The 20,665-nt window shown below is 41.7% G+C and overlaps 1 protein-coding gene across 1 annotated transcript in view; it reads left to right on the plus strand.

The window, feature by feature from the left end:
• Positions 1 to 20,665, plus strand: part of DDC (dopa decarboxylase) — an 84,736-nt gene that overhangs the window by 22,467 nt on the left and 41,604 nt on the right. The window contains exons 2-5 of the mRNA XM_038760330.1: positions 2,279 to 2,484; positions 7,652 to 7,765; positions 9,058 to 9,177; positions 18,252 to 18,386. Coding sequence (XP_038616258.1) covers positions 2,284 to 2,484; positions 7,652 to 7,765; positions 9,058 to 9,177; positions 18,252 to 18,386 — 570 coding nt within the window. The 5' untranslated portion in view covers positions 2,279 to 2,283. The remainder of the gene's footprint in view (positions 1 to 2,278; positions 2,485 to 7,651; positions 7,766 to 9,057; positions 9,178 to 18,251; positions 18,387 to 20,665) is intronic.

A 20,665-nucleotide genomic window follows, 5' to 3' on the forward strand; every position in this document is an offset into this window, starting at 1 on the left:
TCAGTTATCTCATTTGTAAAATGGGGTTTGAGACTGTGAACCCTATGCAGAACAGAGACTGTGTCCAACCCGATTTGCTTGTCTCCACCCTGGCGCTTAGTACAGTGCCTGGAACATAGTAAGTGCTTAACAGATACCATAATAATTATTATTATAATTATTGAAGACCCAAGAAGTTAAGTGAACTTCACAGAGTCAGGGCCAGGTTCAGATAGTAAACATCCCTTCTGTCAGGAAACAGAAATCTCACTGGTGATATATGAAAGTGCCCACCCACTGAAAAATAAATACCATTGTTTGCTGTTAACGATTGTTCTGCTAATCAAGCTGGGAAGGTAAGGTAATGGGTCTAGAGCAAAGAGGACAGGTCAGGATCCCCCCAGAGAAACGCTAGGTTCAGAACATTGTGTGCAGACAATGGGTAATGTAATGGTGTCATAGGGAATGACTGAGAGCAACAAATGGATTCCTGCTACTGGAAAACCAAAACTCTGAAGCCTGTCCAGCTCAAAGTTCCACAGTGAATCCACAACAGAGAGGTTGACTCCTGGTTCCTCTTTTTTCCCTGAGTTCTACCTTTCTGGTTGATTCAGTAAAAACCATTAGATAAAGCACTCTTTTTTCACGGCTTACCCAGAGGAAAAAAAAATTGGTTTCCATTCTTAGAAAATTTAAATATGAAGTAAAAATTCAGATGAAGAAACCCTCTTATGGAACATTTGTTTTTGAATAGGGAAGACAGTGTGTTTGCCTAGTGACACAATAAGAAAAGACATGACCAAAAATTCTTCCCAAGTGAGGTGTCAGGCTACATTTACCCCTATGGTCAATTTTTTGTTTCTGTTTTTGTTTTTAATAAAGGTTCCCAGCCTACTGGGTGAAATAGAAATAGTAGTGATAGCTTTTACTGAGCATCTACTAAGTGAGTTGCATCTTTCTAGGCACTTGAGAAGTAGAGAATAACAAAGTGAAACATTCCTTGCCCACATGGAGCTTACAGTCTAATGGAGGAGACCAACATAAAAATAAATACAACACTGTCAAGATAAATACAGTGAGTAGACATATATCTCATCCTGCTCTGTAAGCTCATTGTGGGCAGGAAATGTGTCTGTCAGCTCTGTTGTACTTTTCCATGTGCTTAGTACAGTGCCCTGCATAAGTAAGTGATCAATAATAATAACAACAATTGTAGTATTTGTTAAGTGCTTATTATATACCAGGCATTGTTCTAAGGGTTGGGGTAGATAGAGAAGCAGCGTGGCCCAGTGGAAGGAGCCCGGGCTTTGGAGTCAGAGGTCATGGGTTCAAGTCCTGACTCTGCCAATTGTCAGCGGTGAGACTTTGGGCAAGTCACTTCACTTCTCTGTGCCTCAGTTCCCTCATCTGTAAAATGGGGATTAAGACTGTGAGCCCCAGGTGGGACAACCTGAACACCTTTTATCCCCCCAGTGCTTAGAACAGTGCTTTGCACATAGGAAGCACTTAACAAATACCGCTGTTATTATTATACAAGGTTATCAGGTTAGACTCAGTCCATGTCCCCCACTGGGCTCACAATCTTAATCCCCATTTTACAGATGAGGTGACTGAGGCACAGAAAAGTTAAGTGACTTGCCCAAGGTCACAGAGCAGACACATGACAGAGCTAGGATCATTGTCAGTACTGAATTCATTACTGCTAGAGATGAAGAAATGATATGGCTCAGGAGGCTGGAAAATTAATCAGGAAAAGCTGGTGGGAGAAGATGGAATTTTAGGGAGGATTTGAATGTGGGGAAAATTGTGGTCTGACTGATGTTGGAAGGGAGGGAGTTTCCAGCTGGGGGAACAGTGTGAACAAAAGGATGGAATTGGGAAAATTGAGAATGAAGAACTAAGCTAGCAGGTTGGGTTGGGAAGAACAAGGATAGTGAGTTGAGGAACAGTGTGTGAAGAAAGCAGATAGGTAAGTTTGGATTAGATGGTGGAGAGCCTTGAAGCCAATTGAAAGGATTTCTCCTTCAACACCTGGACCTGGTGGAGTGTTTTGAAGAGAGGAGATATGTGAGCTGAGAGATGCTTCAGGAAGATGAAGTATAGATTGGAGGGAGGTGAAGCTGGGAGGCTAATGTAATAGTCTTAGCCTTGGCAAGAATAGGGCTTGTACCAGGTTGGTAATCGTTTGGTGAATCTGGGAAATGGCAGGAAAGAATATATGGAAAGATTTGGCAGTAGCCTGAAATGGTGGTCTGGAGAGTCCTTAGTGTTGCTTTCAATGTTGTGATTTGACTTTCAGGTACTATGAACATCACTGAGTTCCGCAAGAGAGGAAAAGAGATGGTGGACTACATTGCACATTACATGGAGGAAATCGATAAATTCCAGGTCTTTCCAGAGGTGCAACCAGGGTATTTGAGAAATCTCATTCCAGACTCGGCCCCGCAAGAGCCAGAAACTTTTGAGGATGTCATGAGAGATGTTGATAGGGTAGTTATGCCTGGGGTAAGAACTTATTTCATGGAATAGCAAATGCAATAGATCCATCAGCTAAATGGCATTACATTTATTCAACTGAAAAATCATCAAAAAAGAAAATGGATAAGAAGAAGATATTTAATGACCTGGAAGTGATGGGTCACAGGAATTAGAACGTCCTTGAGTAAACCTAGCAACTCATCCTGCAAATGATAGCAAAATAATAGGGATAGACAAAAGGAAAAAGAGAACTAGAATACTTATACACTAAAGTTGCATGTTTAGTGAGATAACCATGTTCATAATCATGTTTGGGTAAGTCATTATTAAGTGAAAATGGTTTTGGAACCATCTTCTGAAGCTGTAAATTGTATATGCATAGGAGAGATTTTCCCAAAGTCTTTGATTTGTAGCCAGCAAAACAATTCCATTTGAAATCTGTGTATATTACACTTGTGATAATTATGTATGTGTATATTTGACATGGAAAAGTATGTGGAAAAAATATGAGAGCTTACAAATCTGTCTTCTAAATGGGAAGACTAAGAAATTATTGGTTCTTATATGATAGAGAACAATTATTTCTCCTGGGGTTTTTTTCTAGTTTATTACTACTGGGCCTTCTGGGCTTTGAAAGGAGACCGAGGTTGAATGTTTTATAAAGGAGCTGGGAGGTTTAGCTGCACTGTGCACAAAGACTAAGCTACTTATCATAAAACGGTATTTGTGGAAAATGTCAAGTGTGCAGGGGAATTAACTATCTATTGCTTTACCTTTTTAAAATTAATTTGAAATCATTTCATGCTTGGTCTGATTTATTCTTCCAATATTTTCAGTGCAGCTGGTCCTCTGTCAATATTACATCCTCCGGATTCATGTTTGATACGATGATAAAAGACAAAAGGTTTAGTAATACTTCAAGGTCCCCACTGCCCCAACTGCTCTGTTCAAATGCTGATTTTCCCTGTAAAAACATCAGCAATGCCACACTAGGTCAAGTCAGTCCAGAATGGTTCTTCCAACCTGGAATTGTCTCCAACTCTGGAATGCTGAAATATTCTTGGAAAGACAGGGTGATAGTTACCTCGACAGCATTATAAATAATTATAATTCTGTATATTTCCCCTTTTAAGAATCCACAAAGACCTATCATCCACAGATCTATTTAAACCCATTTTGAGATTTTTGCCATCCCAATATTCTCTTTAACATCTCATTATGTCTTTCACTCATTAATTTATCTAAAACATTCTTCAACCTGTTGGTATTGTCTCCTTGCACAATTTACAGCCTGGCGATGAATTCTATATTCTTGTCTCTTGCAGTGCTAAAGGTAGTCTTCCTTTTGGCTTTGAACATATCATCTTCAACAATGCAGCAATAGACAAATGGTACACCAATGGACAGGGAAATAGAAAATCTAATCTCTCAGGCCAACATGTCCTCTGGTAGATACGTAGAGGGAGTATAGCTGCAATGGCATGTCTGACATCAGATAAATGTAAATGTCTACAGCAATGTAGTGTTTTCCAACACTATCAAGTATCATTCCAACTCCTGGCACAGTTCCATCAGGGCCACTTATGGCCCATACACAATATCAACTGGCAAGATTGAATCACGAGCAATGAAATCTTAGCTGTTGAGTAAACGTTTTGCAATAATCAGGATGGAAAAAGGTTGGCTCAGAAACAGAGACCAGCTCTGTAGGGGACAAATCCATCAGTGCAGCAAGAATCTAGTTTTAGATGCAGGTCAATGTGGGCTATGCTTTGGCACTGCATCAGGCTCCCCAGTCCCCAAGAGCATACATGGGTAAGCTCTCCAATGGATGAAAGAACAGTTCATTCATTCAGTTGTATTTCTTGAGTGCTTACTGTGTCCAGAACACTGTACTAAGTGCTTAGGAGAGTACAGTACAACAATAAACCAACACATTCCCTGCCCACAAAGAACTATGGGTATTTGTGAACTGACAGTGGTAAGATCATGAGACAAGGAAGCAAAAGCAAAAACAGCCCCAGATGCACTGCAGACAACAAGGATGATGACCCAACAAAGGTTAGCCATCTTGTATGCTCAAGTGGCCAAGACTGCAGGCCTTGCATGGGCCCATTCAGAAACGCACACACCCACTGGTGAACTTCATTGTCAAAAGCAGCACCTTTGAGTAATGAAAACCAATTAAGTGGATGATCTTCCAACTTCTCAGGTGTCTACTGCTTCTGGAGAGGACAGCTCTTGTGCTCCTTCAACTCATTGCTTCCATTATTTTGTAGTCTTCGCTCATGAGCCTTGTCAACATTAATCTGTTCAGACAAAAAGTTCCCAACCTTTTCATTTTATAGCTTTCCATTCATTCATTGATTCCATCATATTTATTGAGCGCTTACTGTGTCCAAACCACTGTACTAAGCACTTTCCAGGAGCTGTAAGCTTGCTGTAGGCAGGGGACGTGTCTGTTATATAGTTTTATTGCACTCTCCCAAGTGCTTAGTACAGTGCTCTGCACACAGTACATGCTCAATAAATACAATTGACTCTACCAAATTTAATCTATTTAACCTCCATTCTCCCTAACCTAAACTATTCTATGCTTCTTAAGTTAGGATGATGAGAATTAGGCTAGCGTTCCATGTATTTACCTACCATAGCACTATAATAATACAAATAATTGTGGTTCTTGTTAAGCACTTACTATGATTTTGGCATTGTACTAAATGCTGGGGTAGATACAAAATAATCTGGCCCTACATGGGACTCACAAGCTAAGTAGGAGGGAGAATGGGTTTTGAACCCCCGTTTAACAGATGAGGGAACTGAGGCACAGAGAAGTTAAGTGACTTACCCAAGGTCACACAACAGGTACATGGCAGAGCTGGGCTTAGAACCCAAGTCCCTTGACCACCAAGCCTGCACTCTTTCCACTAGGCCACGTTGCTTCTCTTTACACATACATAAACCCAAGTTTTTGTTTGAATTTCTTTCTCTTCCTGCTAATACCTAGAATTTATCAACCTATATGGTTGCACTATACAGTGAGCCAGTGATCAGAATGAGTGGTAAATGATGACTCTGAGAGCTCTTTCTGAGCCATGGACCTGAATTCAGAATTATTTATTCTATTGTCCTTGGAGGCTTTTTTTATGCTTATTCTCATTTAAGCTCTTCTGCATTTTATCCTCATCTGCAAGGTATTACATCAATTGGAAGTTAATAAAGCCACGTATAAATTTAGATTTTACTCGAAACTCTCTTCCAATCATTTATGAAAATGCTAAGTAAAATCAGTCCTTGCTTTGATCTTGAAAATGCCCCACTATTAAAAACTTCTTCACACCCCAAAACTGGTCATTTTATCTCCATTTTATTTTCTGTATTTTTGCAGCCCTTCCACTCCTTTTTAAGTACCTTTTCAAAAGCTTATGGAGAGGAAGATTTTTCAGAAGTCATTTGAAAAATCTAGCTATTATGCCTTCAGGCACTTCTCCATCCATATGCTTATTGACAAACTCCAGCATGTTCTAATAGAAAAAGCACAGGTCTGAGAGTCAGAAGACCTGGATTCTAATTTGGGCTTCACTTGTTGCCTTCTGTGTGACCTTGGACAAGTCACTTAACTTCTCTGTGCCTCAGATTCCTCAACTGTAAAGTGAGGATTAAATGCCCATTTTTCCTCCACCCTATATTGTGGGATGGGGATTGTGTCTGGCTTGATGACCTTGTATCTATCCCAGATCTTAATATAGTGTTTTCCACAAAGTAAATGCTTAGCAAGTACCATAATTATTTATCATTATTCTCTCCAGCAAATTAGCAAGGCATGATACCCCTTACTGAAACTGACAGGTTGCTGAAGGGTTCACCAATTCTACACTGGGCAGATTTTGTCAGGTGCCTAGGTACAGGTGACCCACCCACATGTTGTTAATTATCAAGGTCTTTTCTAGAATCCTGAATATAGATGGAACCCAAACTCCCATTCTCAGTGAGATGTGAGAGTCACTTCCCTCCTTCAATGGGATTAGGTTCACAGCCTTGGGCTAATGAAGCTAGTGGGCAACCCAAAGAGGGAGGTGGACCCAGGAACATGATGTTATGTTACTTGCAATTGGGTTGTTTGCTTTGGATCTAGGTCTCTCCAGGTATTTGTTTGTTATGCACCTCTCCTTTGCCAGATTAGTATCCTGTTCTCCCTCCATCTAAACACACCACTGATCTGCGTACCTCTCTGCTGAGGAGGTCCAGATCTGCAAGTGGTTCACCCACTTGAGAGCAGATTACACTCTAGCATGTACATCATCCCCCCCACCCCCCCACGCCCAACCAAAGTCCAATAAAATAGTAATCAGGCTTTCCCTGGGAAGAAATGATATTTTTGTTCTTTCTCAGTGTGACACATCCAATCTTCTTTGTTTCATCAAAGAAATGCTCCAGGCATCAGTACAAAGTTAATTTACTCGATTAACCCAGGTTGAATGACTCAGGGCCACCCTGTCAATTGGCCTGAGGTTTATGGTTGTTGTAGATAGGATGAGTTTTTAACTGAATAAGTCAGAGAGAATCTATATGTGAGACTTAACCTATCCATGGAAACTACAGTGTGCTGTTTCCACTTTTATGAACCATTAAAGGGAAAGAAGATTGGTTTTACATTAGAGGCACAGCTTGCAGGTAGAATGGCTCCATGCTGAAGTCTCTCTCTCAGTGAATCTTATTTCCAGCTTACATTTAAAAGAAAAGACCACCTTTTCCAGGCCCAGGGAAGGAATTGTGCTTCCTAGTAAAGATCTACATCATCAACTACCTCAACATTGCCATTTCTTTCCACAGAGGACTGTATGTATTTTTCATCTTGGAAAACATGTGTATGGGGGAAGAGTTGATGGCATTGCTCTTGACTGAATATGAACATGATGGGGGAAAAAAAACTTGGTTCTCACTTAGAAAAGATCAGTCATTCATTCATTCAATCATATTTATTGAGTGCTTACTGTGTGCAGAGCACTGTCCTGAATGATTTTACAAACTCTTTTAAAAAGCACCAAATATCCTGGTGTCTTTCACATTGGAAAGAGCTGCTCCTGGCTTTTGAACTGACCATCTCCTGCCCAAGCAGTAGTGCCCCAGAATCCCTTAAGAATGGATCACCCGTCTCTTTATCACCATTGAAATGAACTTTTTCTCCTTGCAGGTGACCCACTGGCACAGCCCCTACTTTTTTGCCTACTTCCCAACAGGCAGTTCCTATCCAGCAATGCTGGGAGACATGCTCTCTGGGGCCATTGGCTGTATAGGCTTTTCTTGGGTAAGTGGTGCATTATGGGAAAAGAAAAAACACAGTCTCACAAGTATGTGGCACTGTGACAACAGGGCTTTCTACTTATTACCCAGAGCAGTAAAAGCTGCAAATATTTTGTTTTAATTGTTTCTTAAAAATATTTTGTTATTGAAAGAATACTTTCCGACCAAAAGGGGACTTTGAAAAAAATGTAATTGGGAGGAAATGAGGGAAGGGGAAGACTAGAAGCACAGTTTAAAATAAATCCATGTCATTAGGTCTAGGGCCTGATTATCTGGAGCACTTATTGAAACCCTACTGTGTGCAGAGCACTATATACTAAGCATTTGAGAGAGTAAACTAGGGGTTGGAAACATGATCACTGCCCTCAAAGGATTTTCAGTGCTGATTTGAGTTTAGTGCAGACAGACCCACAATTGAATGGGATACAATTCTGACTCTATTGTATTGTACTCTTCCAAGTGCTTAGTACAGTGCTCTGGAAACTGTAAACCCTCAATAGACTCCAGTTCTGAAAAGAGGATCAAGGAGCCAAGGGGATTAAAAACTTGAAATCACGTGACCTGAAATCTCCTCTCCTTGGCTTTGCTCCTGCTGCTTTAAAAATTGTGTGGGTTCGGCTTTTGGAGATGGAGAAAGAATCATGTTTGAGAGTTGAGAAATCGTTCTCCTTCTACCTTTAAATAGGGAAGAGAGTGTTTCAGGAAATAAAAGAATGATTTGTAGGCACACAGAAAAACTCCAAGATAAACATATTAGATGAAATTCTTACTTTCAACTTAGGTGGGATGATAATAATAATAGTAATAATTGTGAGACTTGTTAAGTGCTTACTATGTGCTACACACTGTTCTATGTGCTGGGGAAGATACAAGCTAATCAGGTTGGACACAGTCCCTGTCCCACATGGGGCTCACAATCTTAATTCCCATTTTACAGATGAGAGAACTGAGGCACAGAAAAGTTAAGTGACTTGTCCAAGGTCACACAGCAGACAAGTAGCAGAGTTAGAATCCATGTCCTCTGACTCCCAAGTCCGTGCTCTTGCCACTAGGCCATGCTGCTACTCAGATTGATTCTCTCACAATCATTGTCCTCCTTTGGGAAACTAGATGGATGATTCACTTCAAAAGAAATGGTGATGTGACTCCCTAAAGAAGGAGGGTAAATGTTTCTGACTTCACTGAGCAAAAATAAGGCTACACCCTGCAGATCAAACACACATTTGTCCCCAAGGAACCTATTATGACTAAGATTTCTCATGACTTTTGGTTCTCACTGTCTTTCTTTCCCAACAGGTTGCTAGTCCAGCTTGCACTGAACTGGAAACTGTGATGTTGGATTGGCTGGGGAAGATGATTAATCTTCCAGAAGAGTTTTTAGCAGGGAAAGATGGAGAAGGTGGTGGTGTGATTCAGGTAAGGGGAAGCAAGAAATTAGGAATTATGTTCTTCATGTAAGCTCGTTGTGGGAAAGGAAAGTGTCTCTTATACTGTTGTATTGTACTCGCCCAAGTACTTAGTACAGTGCTCTGTACACAATAAGTGCTCAATAAATATGATTGATTGGTTTATTAAAACTCTATCCATTGGCCTCTGCTAGAGGCCACTCACATTTACTGAATCCCTACTGTGTGCAAATTACTGTACTACGTACTTGGGAGAATACAACAGGAGTAGGAGACAAGGTCTTTGTCCCCAAGGAGTTTACAGTCTAAGAGGGGAAATGACCAGGTATAAACTGATTACAGAAAGTGGGAGTGGAAGAAAGAAACAATGCTATAATGGCTTATAGCAAGGCCATGGTAATTTACAGAGGAACATAAATAAATGTAAGTGAATGTGAGTCAGGAACATAACTAAATGCTGAGAACACTTATTGGACTGATGCAATATGGGAAGGTGAAGTGCCTCCTGAAGGACATGAACTTCAAATCAATTAGTATTTTTTGAGCTCCTACTCTGTCAGAGCACTGTATTAAGCAATTGGGTGCATTCAATTGAATAAAAGCTTCAGGGAGCTTATAATCCAATTGGAGAAACTCAGAGAAAAAAACGTTCAGAAAATACTACAGTTGTTGAAAGCAAAAGTATGCAGTGGTAAATAGGTGTTAAAATATAAACTGAAAATAGGCACAAACACGAGGTATACCAACACAAGGGAGAATGGTGGTTGTTGAATGAATGGGATCCTGGAAACAGTCAATCAATCAATCAATAGGATGCATTGAACCCCTATAATGTGTAGCTTATTGTACAAAATACTTGGGAGAGAACAACAGAGTTAATAGACATGATCCCTGCCCTCAAAGGGCCTTGAAATCTAGAGTGGGAGACAGACACTAAAATAAATTACAGGTATAGGAAGCAACCAATTATAAAGGTTTGTATATGAGTGCTATGGGGGGAAGGACTGATTTCCTAAGGGCATAGGTGAAGCAGAACTCCTGAAGTGGCAGGAGTGTGGAGAAATAGGGTGGGGAGATGAGGAATTACTAAGAGAAAACCTCCTTGGAGGAGAGGTGATTTTAGTAGTGTTCGAAGATGGGGAGAGAATAGTGGTTTGATGGATATAATAAGGTATGAGGGAGGGAGAGAGCAGGAGGGAGCGGGAAGTCGATGGTGAAAGAGACGAGATCAAAGCATAGTCAGTAAATTTTGTATCAAAGGAGTGCATTTTGTGAGCTGAGTTTTCCTGGTAGAGGACTGAGGATTGGTAGTGGGCAAAGAGCTGATTGAGTGTCTTGAAGCTGATGGTGAAGGATGCGTTTCTGTCTGATGTGGAGAGAAATGGGCAACCACTGGAGGTTTTTGAGGAGTGGAAAGACATCTAAGCACTTAAATGTCTGATTGACCCACACGTATGTTAAAAAATATGGGAAAAATCGAAGTTCAGCTCTGTGGCTGCAGAAATGTCCCTGTCTCTGATATTTAATAGACTTCATAGCAGTGAAGTAGTATTTATTGAATAAAAGCAACTAGGGAAAAATAACTGTGAGAGAGAAATGACTTTATTCATCTTTTAAAGCATTTGAATTTTACATCAAAATAATTCTGAATGTTCAGAAAGGAGGGCAGCCAGTCAGAATGTGGCCTAGTGGAAAGAACCTGAGCCCGAGAGCCCGAGGATCTGAGTTGTAATTACAGCTTTGCCACTTGCCTGCTGTGTTACCTTGGATAAGTTCTCTGTGCCTCAGTTTTCACATCTGTATAATAGGGTTTAAATACCTGTCTTTCTCCTCCTTAGACTGGGAGTCCCAGGTGTGACAGGGACTGTTACCAACCTGATGATATTGATCCTACCCCAGCATTTAGTGCAGCGTTTGGCACATAGTAAAGACTCATCAAATACTACAGTTATTATTGTTATTGATAGGTCTAGCAGCTTCTTTGTGTGCTGTCTCCTGGAGCAGGCAAATCTGTGCTCTCTCACCCTGGTTTCTCTAATGCAGTTGATTCTCCTCTCAGTCTCCTGGTGGCTTCGGGAAAATCCCAGCATGTTGTTGGATGAGCGTTTACAAAGTTTTGGAGGGCAGTTCTGGGCCCAGACCTTTTCTTAAATGGAAGCACATCTCTTTCCCTGGCAGTTTAGTGGCCAACAATCCTAGTTTATGCAGCTAAGTGTCTAGTTTGAAGATTAGGACTCTTAGAAGATAAGGGCTCAAAGAAACCAAGGGGCTTTCAGCTCCAGTTTTCTTCCCACATACTATATTAACTCCTTTCCACTCCTCCATGCTCCGAGGACCAGAAATCCAGGGAGAGTTTTGACTGGAGTCAGCACTATGATATCTCTGAGGGAACTGATTTTCTGCCACACAAGATATCTTACACTTCAGTTTCCCCCCAGCACTAGGCTATAAGCTCATCGTAGGCAGGGAACGTGTCTACCAAGTCTGATGTAATGTGCTCTCCCAAGTGCTCAGTACAGGGCTCTTCACACAGCAAACACTGAATAAATAAGATTGATTGATTTGATTGAAGCCTAATGCTTCTCTGTATAGGTTGCCAATTCTATATATTGCTACTTTTCAGCCTGCATCATTTTGTTTGCCATGTTCTTTATAATCCATTTGATTGGCTGTCAGTTCTGAAAAGAACTTGGTCTGCCAGAGGTGCTGTTTAAATAACATTTCCCTGAGAAACACAGTGAATCCCAGGAAATTATAATGGCAACCCATTGACATGGTAACTAGGGAAGCATGATTCAGTAAAGTCATCTATTCAAAAAGATAAACATCTAAGGCATCAGCAAATGAAACGCAATGTGGCCTTGATCAATGAATGAGCCTATTATGAGAGGACTGAGCCCCTCTCCCTCACAAGGATCCATTGTTCCTTTTGGGAATGACTAGGGTTATGGTATTGATATAGAACAGCTTTTCTGTGGGTTCTAGGGCCAGATTTCAGCCTGGGGACCCCGCATTCTAGAATTGTGATGTCACGCATCATTCATGGGAGAAAAGAAGGAAGGAGCATAAATGCAGTCCCCTTTGGAACACTGGAAAAGACTCTGTGGCATGTGCTCCAGAAATTCACCGTTGTACTCCACAGAGCTGGGAATCATGTTCTGGTCACCAGAGTAGCAGAAGCACCAGTATAGGTAGTAGTATTTATTAAGTGCCCACTAGGTGCAATTACCGTACTATGCACCCAGGATTCTTACTCATTCATTCAGTGGCATTTATTGAGCATTTACTGCATGCAAAGCACTGTACAACAGAGCAACAAACAGACACATTCCCTGTCCACGATGAGCTCACAGTCTAGCAGGTTCCCTGCTCGGAAGTAACTTATACTTTACAAGGGAGACAAACACAGAAATATTTTCAACTAGAGAGCTGTAGACTAAAGAAAGAAAGTGGACATCTTCTGTTGGCGTCAGGCATGGACCCTTATCATGTTAGAGCCCTGAGGCAGTTCTCCAGATTGCCCCTGTGTCATCCTGTCCATATTGTTACATGTGTGTTTGTGATTCTAAGTTGGTATTTAAAGTTCAGTTCCATTCTAGTCTATTCTCCATCCAGCGAGAAGGCTCCCAGTATTACAGAGTCATGAAAGGCATGTGGATATTTCCAGAGCATTTTCTTGTTTTAGCTGAGATTCGAAGTATCTTTGCCTCTTAGGCCTGAACTTCTCTGTTCTCTGCTGACGACAAAGGGTAATTACATTGACTGTTTGCTAGCAGGAAATGTCACCCTTCTCAGCTGACAAGGTTGATTACCTGCAATTTTGAAAGGCCTCAAACATCAGGAAGGTTTAGGAACAGCTAGAGAGGTGTCCATGCTCTTGCTTTCGATGAGGCACTTTGGAGTATTGATTCTTTCTCTTCGGCCCTCCTCTCCAACCAATCAGAAAGGAACATATAGCAAGGAAAGACAATAGAGGAGTGTCAATCATTTGAGAATTTGAGACTCAAATGCCAAACAATAATTGTGCTGACGGCCCAATGGGGCCTTTGAAAATTGGCTGTTAATTGTGTTTGAAAGCCCAAAGTGCTGTGAAGCCAATTTCCCACTGTGAGTGAGGGGACACTTGAAAAAAACAAAAAAAAACCAGAAGATGAAAGAAAATTTCAGTCCGCGGCTCCAGCGGGCATTGAGCATCAACCCCCACCAGTACTTCCTTATGCCTCTTGATCCTGGCTCCCCATGGCAACCATTGTTTGACTTCAATAAAAATGAAGGTATCATTACAGCCCTTATAGCCTAGCGGATGGTGCTTTTCAAAGATGTGTTTTCAAGAAAGGAAAAAAAATAATGATTAATTCCTTGTATGGCTTTGCAGGAACATATACTGCATACTGGGGACAGCAGCAGTGGGTTCTTTGATATGCTTAGGAAAGCTTTGCCCCTTTATTTGTGTTTTTCCAACATTTTTGATCCTTGAGCAAGGAAACTAGTCATTCTTATGGTCTACAGAGCCATCACTTGATAAATGAAAATCTTTACATAATTTGGTAATGGAGAAAGGAGTGAGGGAAAAGAAAGGTATTTGCTCACCAGGGGAAAGATGGGACAACTAGATTCAGTAGCCCATCTAGGAGAGAGGAAAACATCATAAACTTTGATCAACCTGAGTCATGTCTTCATCCCTGTTTTAACTTGTCCTTCAGTCACCCTTTCCTTCACTCTACGTCTTCCAACTTGGCCCTTTCTTTTCTGGCTTCCTTCAATTCTGGTATGTTGTGGCTTCCAGTTGTACTTCCTCTTCTCTTTTCCTGTACTGAGACAACACTCAGAAACCCAGGATGGACAATAATCTCTATGGAACTTTTAATAATAAAAGGAATATGATATACTCGCTCCCTTATCCCTTTGCCAGTCTCGTACAATAAACCCTCAGCCCTGGGTCACCCCCAGAGTCAACTTCCTTCACTCCTCTGCATGAGCCACAGATGATACTGGAGGAAATTGAAATACCAGACTGACCTTGTCCACCTCAAGTCCATCCTTGTTTACTTTAGCTATGCCCTCTCCTCTGCTCAGGAACATTATTTTTCCAATATTATCGACACCCATGCCATTGCCCTCACCAGTTGTTTCAGGCATTTAACTCCCTCCTCAAACCTCTTGTCCCCTGCCACCCCCATTTCTTGTCCCTAATGATCTGGTTGTATAATTTTTTGAGAAAATTGAGACCAAGCACCTAGTACAGTGCTCTGCACACAGAAAGCACTCAATAAATACGATTGAATGAATGAATGAATCTCTATTAAATCTCTCCTGCTCCTCTCCAGGCCCTCCCTCCTCGTATCCCTTCATCCACTCTCCCATCTTTCACAGCAGTATCACAAGTGGAGATAATAATACTAATAATAATGTTTATGGTATTTGTTAAGCACTTACTGTGGGCCGATCACTGTTCCAAGTGCTGGGGTAGATACAGAGTAATCAGGTTGTCCCTTATGGGGCTCATAGTCTTAATCCCCATTTTATAACTGAGGCACAGAGAAGTTAAGTAGCTTGCCCAAGGTCACATAGCAGACATGGGGCAGAGCTGGGATTAGAACACAGGTCCTCTGACTCCTAAATCCATGCTCTTTCCACTAAGCCATGCTGAGATTTCCTACCTCCTTTCAAAATCCCTCCCTTTACCCAACGACTCCCTCCATCTATTACCCCATCTCCCTCCTACCATTGCTCTCCAAACTCCTTGAGCAAGTTGTCTACACACACCGCCTCCACTTTCTGTCCTCCAGTTCTCTCCTTGAACCTTTCCAGTCTGGCTTCCACCCACTTTGATCCACAGAAACTGTTCTCTCAAAAGTCACCAGTGATCTCCTTGCCAAATCCAATGCTCTCTACTTCATCCTAATCCTCCTCAACCTTTCAGTAGCCTTTGACCCTGGCGATCACCTCCTTCTCTTGGGAGCATTTTCCAAACTTGGCTTCACTGATACTGTCCTCTCCTGGTTTTCCTCCTACCTCTCTGTTTTCTCCTTCTCAGTCTCTTTCATGGAATCCTCCTCTGCTACCCAACCCCTTACTGTGAGGGTCCCTCAAGGTTCAGTTCTGAGTCTCCTTCTATTCTCCGTCTACACCCACTCACTTGGAGAACTCACTGACTCCCATGGCTTCCACTGCCATCTTTATGAGGGTGATTCCCAAGTCACCATCACCATCCCTGATCTCTCTCCTTCTCTGCGGTCTCACATTTCTTCCTGCCTTCAGGACATGTCTACTTGAATGTCCTGCTGATCCCTCAAACTTAACATGCTCAAAAAAGAACACTTTATCTTCCCATCCAAACCCTGTCCTCCCTCTGACCTCATCACTGTAGACAGCACCACCATCCTCCCTGACAAATAAGCCTGTAACCTTGGAGTTATCCTCTAGTCATCTCTCTTATTCAAACCATATAATCAATATCAACATACCCCTTTAGGTTCAACCTTCACAACATGGCTAGAATTCACTCTTTCCTCTCCGTTCAAACTACTACTACGTTAATCCAAGCACTTATCCTATCCCGTTCTGATTGCTTCATCAGCCTCCTTGCTGACCTCCCTGACTCCTGTCTCTACCCACTACTGTCCATACTTCACTCTGTGGCCTGTGTCATTTTTTTTACAAAAACATTCAGTCCATTTTTCCCCACTCCTCAAGAACCTCCAGTAATTGTCCATCCAACTCCACATCAAACAAAAACTCCTTACCGTTGACTTTAAAGCACTCAGTCACCTTACCCCCTCCTGCCTCACCTCACTGCTTTCCTACTACAACTGAACCCGCACGCTTCTCTCCTCTCATGCCAACCTACTCACTGTAGCTCAAACCTGTCTATCTCACCACCAACTTCTCACCCACATCCTGCCTCTTCATATCCGACAGACCACCAGCCTCCCAACCTTCAAAATATTAAAAGCACATCTGCAAGGAGCCTTCCCTAACTAAGCCCTCTTTTCCTCTCTCCCACTTCCTTCTGTGTCACTCTTGCACTTGGATTTACATATTTCACTCACCCCTCCCTCAACCTGCTGCACTTATGTACATATCTGTAATTTGTTTATGTTAATGTCTGTCTCCCTCTCTAGAGTGTAAGTTCTCTGTGGGCAGGGAACGTATCTGCCATCTCTGTTATATCATACTCTCCCAAGTGGTTATTGTGCTTTGCATGCAGTAAGTGCTCAGTAGATATGATTGACTGGAATACTGATGGATGCTGTAGTGACAGGAAAACAATGTTAGACTGAGGATGGAATAAAAGCCTCATTAAAGTCTAGAGAGATTACATTATTGCTTCCCCACTTTGTCATTTTGGTTTGTCATTCTATCATAGAAGAGATTAAACTAAGTTTATAGGATTTACTTTTCACAAAGAATTGAAGTCTAGTTTAAGAACATGAAAAATAATCAGAGAAAACCTTTCCAGTCCTTACAAGCCTTCTTCCTTTCTTTCTTCCTTTCTCTTCATCTGACTTACATTTATTAGGTATTGACTGTGTATATGGGAAATAAAAGCAATAAAAGCAAAAGATAGACTCCTTGCTCTCAAGGGGATGACAATCTAACAGGAGAATATGTAAATACAGTTTGTATTCAGGCAGCCATTCCCAAGAGATAATGTCAGAAAGTGGCTAGGGTTTCCCACTGCTACAGGACAGGGGTCCAGGAGATCAGCAATGGGTAAAGAGCACAGGAGTTGTGGGTGTGAGGTGTGGCGCTCAAAGACTTTCAGCCAACAGAGAGCTTTCCTAGATCAAAGAGACTTCCCCTCCCCAGCCTGGGATACTAAACTTGACACAGGGAAGATTAGGGATGAAGTCCTGGAGAGACAGGGATTATTGGCTGTTCTAGAGTATCACTCTGGCAGTGAAATCCACATCTTCCTAAACCCTGACCTACTAGGTGGCACTCAGTCAATTAATCAGTGGTATCTATTGAGCACATGCTATGTACAGAGCACTGTACTTAAATGGTTTGGATAGCACAGAAGCAGCACAGTTAAGTGGAAAGAGCATCGGCTTGGACATCAGAAGTGAGTTCTAATCCTGACTCTGCCACTTGTCTGCTGTGTGACCTTGGGGAAGCCACTTAACTTCTCTGTGCCTCAGTTACCTCATCTGTAAAATGGGGATTAAGACTGTGAGCCCAACGTGGGACAACCTGATTACCTGCTATCTACCCCAGTGCTTAGAACAATGCTTGGCACATAGTAAATGTTTAACAGATTCCATCATTTTAATTATTATTATTATTACTACAAAAGGATTAGTAGATCTGATCCTTGCTCTCGAGGAGGTTACAGTTTTGTGGCATATAAATCCTATTGAACCCCACCTGTCCCCACTGGGTACTGCAGTGTCAGAGATTGCTCTGAATAATAATTATAATTATAGTAATAATTATAATTCGGGTATTTGTTAAGCACTTTCTCTGTGCTAAGCACTGTTCTAAATGCTGGAGTACAAACAAGGTAATCAGGCCGGACACAGTCCCTATCCCACCTGGGATTTGCAGTCTTAATCCCCATTTTACAGATGAAGCAACTGAGGCAAAGAAAAGTTAAATGACATGCCCAAGGTCACGTGGCAGACAAGTGGTGGAGCCGGGATTAGAACTCATGTCTTCTGAGTCCCAAGACCATCTTGCCACTAGGCCATGCTGCTTCTCTGTAGGGAGCTTCCTTCATGATCCAAAGAGATGGGGCGGGAACAATATATCATGGGAGCTGCTAGAGCTGTAGTCCTTCTGACTGCAGAGGGAATTCTGGGACTGAGAACCTGGGGTCACTGACACTACAAACATGAGTCCACAGTCTCCCTCCCAGTCCCAGTCCTTCTTAAATGGCAGCCTGTCCACAGTGTAGCCAGTGCAGAGCACTGTACTAAGAGCTCGGGAGAGTACAATATAACACAGTTGATAGACATATTCCCTGTCCACAACAAGGTAACAGTCTACAGAACTGGAGGTCACACAGAGTTCATCCACAGCTTTATCTCAGGTTTTCTCTCCTTCACTGGTGTCCTCACTGGGCTTTCTTTCTTACCTCAGGGAAGTGCCAGTGAAGCCACACTGATTACTCTGCTTGCTGCTAGGATGAAAGCCATTCGACACGTCTGCATGAACAACCCAAAGCTGACAGAAGCAGCTGTCATGGAAAAGCTGGTTGCATATGCTTCTGATCAGGTGAGCTCACTCAGTCTCACGGAAGATCTGAAAATATAACCAAAGCTCAAATTTTCAGTTAGTAATAATAATGATAACTGTAGTATTTGTTAAGCGCTTACTATGTTCCAGGCACTGCACTAAGCACTGGGATAGATCCAAGTTTATCAGGTTGGACACACTCCCTGCCTGTCATGGGGCTCACTATCTTAATCCCCATTTTATAGATGAGGTGACTGAGGCACAGAGAAGTTAAGTGACTTGCCCAAAGCCGTGCAGCAGTCAAGTGGCGGAGCTGGGATTAGAACTCAGGTCCTTCTGACTCCCCAGCCCATGCTCAATCCACTACGCAATGCTGCTTCAGTGTGGAAAAGGGTGATAGTGTTTTACCAAGCATTAGAGTATGCACAGTCTTGCATAAACAAATATTTGTGGTGTCTCAGTAATCTTTATGCCACAGATACCTCATTTGTATAACCAGAATTAAATCTTCCTTCCTCTGATTTGGACTGTGGGTCCCATGTAGGTTAGAGACTGTGCACAACCTGATTATCTTCTATTTACTCCAGTGTTTAGTTCAGTACCTAGTACATAGTAAGTGCTCAATGAGTACCATTAAAAAATAAGTACACTTATAATGGAATTGTGGATGTTAAGCCTGAACTACAAGTCTTATGAGAAAACTAAGTGTATCTGCCTGGATTCTAACCACTACAGTTCTAGTGAGCTAAGGAAATGCTCAGCCTATTTATGGCAAAACTGTGAATTCTCACGCTCACAGAATTGAAATAAAAATTCAAATTTAACATGACTGTAAATAGCCCACTGGCTCCCCACTCAACAGTTTCTTAAAATGCTAATCCTACTCAAAGAAGTTTACCCAATTCACTTTAAATAGCACATTTTTTTTCATCTTCAAGGATGGAAATAACTGAAATAATAGCAATGCTCTGAATCCATTAATTATGCAGTAGGATACGGTCATGTCTGGTAGTTTGCCTACAATGGTCCATTAGTATCATGAGGATTTTCTGAATAAACTGTGTTTTATTCAGGCCGCATCTGGGTGTGGTAATGGAAGGATGCGAATATTTGTAGAAGCTAAGTGAGAAACACTTGAAGAATTTGTAGCCTCTATTTAGAAGCAACATGGCCTAATGGAAAAACCACAGGCCTGGGAGTCAGAAGATCTGGCTCTGCCTCTTACCTGCTGTGTGACCTTAGGCAAGTCATTTCACTCTCTGGGCCTCAGGTCCCTAATCTGCAAACTGGGATTCAATACCTGTTTCCCCAACTACTAGAATGTGAGCTCCGTGTAGGACCAGATTGTTTTAAATCTACTCCAGCACTTAATGCAGTGCTTGACACATAGTAAGTGTTTAACAAATTCCATTATTATTATTTTTTAAAAATCATCCACTTAATCCTCTTCATCTCAGCCCAGCTTTTAACATTTCAACATCCTGCTCAAGAAACCATCTTTACTGACACAAATTTTTGCACGCCATGGGTTTGACTATTTGAAATGATAACTTGTTAGGAAATAGAGGTAAAGGTGCTTTTGGAATAAAACGAGAGGGAGAAAAATGCAGCTTGTAATCAAATTCCAATTTTCTCTTAGGGATTGTCAATCCTCCCATCCCTCTTCTCCTCTATCACATTTCCACACCGATCGCCAAATTTTCAAAGCCGCAGAGCATTGCAGCAATAGGTACTCTATGGCCGAATGCCACTTGTCTGCTGTTTGACATTGGGCAAGACACTTCACCTCTCTGTGTTTCATTTACCTTGTCTGTGAAATGAGGATTATGACTGAGTCCCATGTGGGAACATGGACGGTGTCTAACCTGATTATCTTGTATTTAACCCAGCACTTAGTACAATGCCTGACACATAGTAAGCACTTAATAAATATCATAAAAATAATTCTGCATTTAAGGCTTGAGCCATATGGATTTCCAGCTGGGAGAATAGCAAGGGAGGAGCTTCTAAGTATCATGCTCCACAAACTCTATTGTTTGTTGCTGCTGTGAAGAGCTAATTAGAAATAGAAAAGGACAGCGCTGGGGGGCCGGGGAAAGAAGATTCATTTTATGAGTAGTAATAATAATCATTATAATAACTGTGGTATTTGTTAAGCACTTACTATGTGCCAGGCATGTACTAAGCACTGTGGTTAGAACAGTGCTTCGTACATAGTAAGCAATTAACAAATGCCATCATCATTATTATTATTACAAGAAAACTGGGTTGGACACAGTCCCTGTCCCACAAGGGACTCCCAGTCTCAATCCCCATTT

This window comes from Tachyglossus aculeatus, chromosome 18, assembly GCF_015852505.1.
Source record: "Tachyglossus aculeatus isolate mTacAcu1 chromosome 18, mTacAcu1.pri, whole genome shotgun sequence".
Lineage (NCBI taxonomy): Eukaryota > Metazoa > Chordata > Mammalia > Monotremata > Tachyglossidae > Tachyglossus > Tachyglossus aculeatus.